General features: G+C 33.6%; 1 protein-coding gene across 1 annotated transcript; it reads left to right on the top strand.

Annotated features, from left to right (window-relative positions):
* Positions 1 to 1,636: 1,636 nt before the first annotated feature.
* Positions 1,637 to 5,558, top strand: LOC123718598 (solute carrier family 35 member F6). Its single transcript, XM_045675248.1, has 8 exons — positions 1,637 to 1,821; positions 2,142 to 2,289; positions 2,358 to 2,507; positions 2,584 to 2,731; positions 3,874 to 4,038; positions 4,162 to 4,326; positions 4,472 to 4,598; positions 4,956 to 5,558. Exons 2-8 carry the CDS (start codon positions 2,143 to 2,145, stop codon positions 5,134 to 5,136), a joined length of 1,083 nt encoding a protein of 360 aa, XP_045531204.1. The 5' UTR covers positions 1,637 to 1,821; position 2,142; the 3' UTR covers positions 5,137 to 5,558.
* Positions 5,559 to 6,206: the final 648 nt, after the last annotated feature.

The raw sequence follows: 6,206 nt of genomic DNA, 5'->3' as shown, positions 1-6,206 counted from the left end.
GTGATGCCAACTCCTAGCGAATGTTCCCCCAAGGACCAACTTCAAATACCCCTAAATATTATGCATCGATTAAAAACCCCTTAAGTTTCTGTTGTAGTTTCTGGTTTGTTCAAACATGCATCAAAAATACAATCAAATGGTATAATATATCGATGTTAGAGTATAACTGCTTTATATATATTCAGTTATAGCCACGCTTGGAGTATATATATGGTAGTTTGTTGGTTGGCTTGGTTGGTAGGCTTAATAGAAATTGTATAAAATCGTACATTTCTTAAGAAGAAAAAATAAATTTCTTGTATTAAGTACCCCTAAATAAATGTGCCCTCTGAAAACCCCCAAAGACATCTAGATTCCCCCTAAATTTAGGAGGAAAACCCCTAAGTTGGCATTAAATTGATGCTATTAAATAATCTTAACATTCGCGAGTAGCAAATGACTGCGTACTGTGCAGTGTTGCCAGATGGTCTCGACGACGTTCCCCTAGACTAATTTGATTTTCCCCCAGAAATCCCCTAGGATGCCCTCACCAAGCGGACGGTAGCATGGGCGATGGCGCCATTCTTTAAAACGGCGGTCACGCTGGGATTGTTGGAAATTAAAGGCATTATGCAAAGTATCTGTAATAGAAAATGGATTGACGGTTTAAGGTTTATTCGGTTTTTGCGATTGCGACCATTTTTACTTTGAGTTCGTACTACAATTTAGTTCCAAAATTCGGAACGTTATAGACAATAGCAAAATAAACTGTATTTGATATGTTTTTGGAATTTCCCCTAAAAAAAACCAAATAGTCTTTCCCCCTATTCTGCCGCTTAATAAACCCCTAAATCTAGGGGGAAATCTTCTGATCTGGCAACACTAGTACTGTGACAATGAACAATGGACATTCATCAGACTTGCATTTCATTTTACGTAATTTAATAGTAATCTTTTTTTTTAACAAAAATACCTGGTTTTAACGCATAACATTTTATGAACGTTATGCAAGAGATTATTAAATACTTTTTTATAAATCAAATGTTTCGACATTAAAAACAAATAAATATTTTTTAATCGAAAAGTAATCGTTTATTTAATATGACACAACGTGAACGAAATCGGAGCTTTTCTTTGTATTTAAAATGCAATAGAATTCTAACTTGAACCACTGACTGTAGCAAAATCTTATTGATCTTTGATCAAATCACACTTCACACTCGTTTCAGCGATCGACGCTTAAAATAAAATTTGAAATAAAGTAGCTACTTGAAAAGCAAACGGGGGCACTATCATTTAATAATACGGACCTTGAGTTGGGGCTGCCATACATTTTGCAATTAAAGTACATTTGGTAATATAATATATATATATATATATTTGTAATACACAAAAAACAAAAACTACATAGTTTTAATAAAAGAACAATTTATTTTATTTATCTTAAATTATAATATATTAAATATTATACGTTAGCACTTTACATCTCTACATAGTCTTCCTTGTCTGTGATGTGAGATCTCCACTTAGTTTGTGACTTGAGGGTAAAATTGAAGGTAGTTTAAAATTAAAAATGCGTAACCGAACTATCATTGTCCTGTGTTAGAAACTTCGACATAATTTATTGAGGGTATTTGAAAATATTCGCGACTATAAAAGCATGGAGTTCACAATAACGAAGTTAAAGCGCTGGCCGCAGTTGACTTAGCTTGGAGCTTTTCTTATTGTAACAAAAATATTATTTATATTATACATAAAAATTGACTAGGAGCGCTCGTCTCCGTGCCTACTGCCACACACACATTTGACTTCGTCACTCGTCACTCAATAATTCACCTAAGCGTAAGTAAAGCTAAATTAATTTGTATTAATTTGTTCATTTAACTATTCGAATATAATAATTTATAGCCATACTTTTGCAGTCATAAACCCGAATAAAAACAATGTAACGTTTCTTGAACGATTAGGTTGACACATGGTGAAATTTGAGACAAAGATAAATCGTGTGCAGGGTGATATGGAACTAGGCTCGTGTGCCCTAATGACTAAAACAGAATAGTGCCTGAATCCCGCGCTAAAGACCGTTAGGTAACGGCGTGACTTCAATCAATGGCCAATGTTTAATTACCCTTTACAATACATTAACAATTGCTTTGTTACAGAATGGCGTTTTGTCAATATCAACTACTTCTAGCAGTTTTACTGGTAGGTACAGGTTCCCTCAACACCTTGTGTACTAATTGTGCCAACCAAATGATGTCTAAAGGATCTGATGGCGTAGAGCGACTATTCGATCATCCATTTTTACAAGTAAGGAAACATCTATCATTCCATTACTTTATCATTCGATTTGCAAATCAATCTATAAGTGTTCATAGGCAGCTGCAATGTTTGGCGGTGAAGCTTTATGCCTATTAGCTTTTAAAGTGGTTTACGTTTTGTCACGAAACTCTGAGCTAAATGTTCTCACCAAAGGGAATAGGAATTTCAACCGGATTATACTTCTTCCTGCTGCAATGTTTGATTTGGTAGGTTCACTATACTTAAATTAAATATTTATTAATATATTAAGTTGTTTTAAAAATTTGATGATTTTTGTTGTAGTTTAGTACTGCAGTTATGTACATTGGCCTTACCTACACCTATCCACGGAGCTTATTGATGTTCCGAGGCTCTGTAGTTCTTTTTGTCGGAGTGCTCTCTACTGTATTTCTACATAAGCATATACTATTAAAAGAATGGCACGGAATGGGTAGGTATACTTTAAAAAAAACTTAACATTTTTATACCATACATTTTATTTATTTAAAAAATACAAAATGCATTTTTGTTGATTATTTGAACAGCGTGTGTTAGTAACTAACTTTATATTCAAGAAAATATACTATATAATAGTAGAATGAAACATGACTCACTAGGTGACGCATTTTCGTCATTTTGATATTTAGAATTGTTTCGTATCTCAAAATAGTCTGTAATCTCTAGTAGTATCTTAACCACAGAAAAACAAATAAACCTAACCAATCCCTAAAGCATTCAATTGTTTATAATGTTATTTAGCGCTGCACCTCGTCTGCAGGCATATCTGATGTACAGTAGAAATAAACACTAACAATGTTTTCATTTATCATATCAGTACAAATATGGTATCTGACATCAATCGGTTTATTAAGAAAAACAGGGTTCACTAACAATTTTCGCGCACTCATACTGTACTTATAAATGATTTATTTATTTTCACATAATTATTTATCTTACAGATACCGGCAAACTTCTTGAGCATTAAACAAGGCAGTGGGGGATAGTTTGCGCATCGTACCCAAACGAGCAAAAATTTGTCTATTTTATGTAACTGTAGAATACTTTTTACGTAGATAACTTTTAAAAATAGTTAGTTTTAATTTTTGTAGATTGTTAGTGTATATCAGATATTATTGTGAGTTGTTAAATATAATTTTTTAGTACCTTCTAGTGTACTTAGAAGGCAAAACAACGTAGACGTAGCGCGGGACACAATGTCAACTGATTTACTAATCACGCGATCGACAAGTCACTCTTACGCCGCCGCACACCAGCGATACCTAAAAATCGCTTCTCCGCAGGCAAGAGCATTTGCCCAAGACATTTGCCGGTATCTGTAACAGTTACTAATAATGCGATAGAACGACATTACATCGACCTAAATCCATAAACTTCATATTTCAAGTTTCATAAATACACTGCCTTTTTGAAAGTCTCTGAAGTTGATACATATTCCGCTTCCGTACTAGAAAGCGCCATCTATTTTTGCTTACTGTACCTCCAAGATATAACAAAATTGAAGAGTAATACTTATAATGTCACATATTACGTAATTTGTTCTATCTCTATATTTAAATTTTTTGAAATTTTCAGCACATGTAATGGTTGGTTTTATGATAGTTGGAGTGACAGATGTTATTTTTGCTTCGTCCAAAGACCACAAGGGGCAGAACAGTTTGCTAACTGGAGATATGCTTATTATAATTAGCCAAGTGATCGCAGCATGTCAGATGGTTTATGAAGAAAAATTTCTTTCCGGTACGGACAAGAAACGTATACATTTCTTAGAAATGTTTTAATGTTTCAAAGCTATATAATTACAAAAAAAATATATATATATATCTATGGGTCGACGATGTCCAACTTTTATTCTGTACACAGATTTGGACATACCACCACTGCAAGCAGTGGGCTGGGAAGGCATTTTTGGTTTCTTTATGTTGTCAATCCTACTATTTATTTTTTATTGGGTGCCAGCCCCACATCTCTTGGGCCATGGGCCCAATGGAACTATTGGAGACGCCATTGATGGACTGGTTCAAATTGGTATGTTTATTAAAAAACGTCATTGCTTTGTATTTATAAAAAAATATGACTTAATAACGACGTTTTTAATTTTTAAATATCAAAGCGTATTATTTATTAAATGACGCATATTTGAATAATCTACTGAAAATTTATATTATTGCAGGTAATAATCATTTGTTGCTATGTGCTGTACTGGGCTCGGTTATATCTGTAGCATTGTTCTCATTTGCTGGGATCAGTATTACCAAGAAACGTTCGGCCACTCACCGCATGGTTTTAGATTCGATTAGGTAACAGTACAGTAGTTACAACGTAAGCGATAGAACTACATAATAATACATACACTGATCATTCTACAATTAAATAAAATTAAAAAATCAGTGGCCATACTACCTGGGCCTCAGATTTCTGTATTTGTTTCATGATCTTTTCTTAATCTAATAGGTAATTATGATCAGCCTCCTGTGCTTTACACACGCCGTCGACTTTTTGGGTCTAAGGCCAGCCGATCCTTTCGGTGTCTTCCTTCGCTGCTCGAGCGAATATTAAATGCGCACATAGACACAAAGTACATTGGTGGGATCGAACCTATTATCATTACATTTTTAAAAAATATCTTAGATATAAAATATAAATTGTATTTTCAGAACAATTGTGATTTGGATCGTGTCGGTTTCTGTGAAATGGCAAGAGTTTTATTCGTTACACATTGTTGGGTTTGCCGTTCTTGTACTAGGCATGTGCAAATATAATGGCCTACTGACATGTAACGATAGAACATATGACGATGAAGACGACGATGACGATTTGAGTGATTTAAACATTTAGGCAGTCTTGGCCCAAGTTTGTTCGTTTCTAAAGTACAAAATTTTCTTTTATTTTAACGATTAAGCTTGAAACAACTGCCCCTTATGTTATTATTTACACCTTTAGTTTAATCTATTTTTTACTTGTAAATCAAAAGTTCTAATGAGGTATGTTTTTGCGAGTTCCAAAGATATTAAATCTCTGATATTTTTTTCGTGTTTCGGACCTCTGTTATCATGCGTTTAATTTAGTACTTGTATTTTTTAAAGTGCTTGCTATCCATTTTCTTAACTCTCTAATTTTGTTTACTATGTATTCAAATAGAAAGGCTTATTTAAAGGCAAATTAACATTTATAATTTTGTTAGACTAGTACCTATAGGTACTCTTGTATACAGATACCGGCAAACTTTTTGAGCATTAAACAAGGGAGTGGGGGAAAGTTTGCGCATCGTACACAGCGCGGGACACAAACGTCAACTGATTTACCAATCACCCGATCGACATGTCGCTCTTCTGCCACCTCGCAGAACCAACCGCCCAGTGATGCCTAAATATCGCTTCTGCGCAGGCAAGGACATTTGTTCATTATGTTTGCCGGTATATATACCTTGCTTACATATAATTAAAGAAAGTACACTTTTCAGGTATTTCTTAATTTCACATTAAGATTCATTTGAACAATCTGTGTATATGGTTAAATAAAGTTAATAAAGTTGGTCTATTACATCTACGCTTTTTATTCTCGAACACAAGGTTTCGGGTTTCCTGAGTGCTTCCACTTTCTGAACTACGTATCAAGTTTTTACTACTCCTACCTTATAACGGGAAATAATATGTAAATATGAGAAAATATAATCCTTAATACATTTTATCGCATTTAAATGCGTTTAATTCCTGAATTAAAAAAATATGTTGAACATAATTGACGTACGATACATTTTAACTAATATTTTATTTTCTGTCGTGTTGGTATTGTCGCAATAGTTCGAATAGTTCTTTGCTTTGTATTTGCGTGAAAGATTTTGGATACTTTGATGAAAATTTATAAAACTTAGAAAGAGAATTTCGTACACTTAATTTTAAATTTAT

This window comes from Pieris brassicae, chromosome Z (genome assembly GCF_905147105.1).
Source record: "Pieris brassicae chromosome Z, ilPieBrab1.1, whole genome shotgun sequence".
In the NCBI taxonomy this organism is placed as follows: Eukaryota; Metazoa; Arthropoda; class Insecta; order Lepidoptera; family Pieridae; genus Pieris; species Pieris brassicae.
The sequence above is the reverse complement of the archived record's forward strand: the minus strand, read 5'-3'. Positions and strand labels throughout refer to the sequence as shown.

Coding starts and splice junctions, on each gene's coding strand:
- LOC123718598 (XM_045675248.1), top strand. CDS start 2,143: ATGGCGTTTTGTCAATATCAACTACTTCTAGCAGTTTTACTGGTAGGT. Junction 2,290..2,357: donor TCGATCATCCATTTTTACAA/GTAAGGAAACAT, acceptor AAGTGTTCATAG/GCAGCTGCAATGTTTGGCGG. Junction 4,327..4,471: donor TGATGGACTGGTTCAAATTG/GTATGTTTATTA, acceptor ATATTATTGCAG/GTAATAATCATTTGTTGCTA.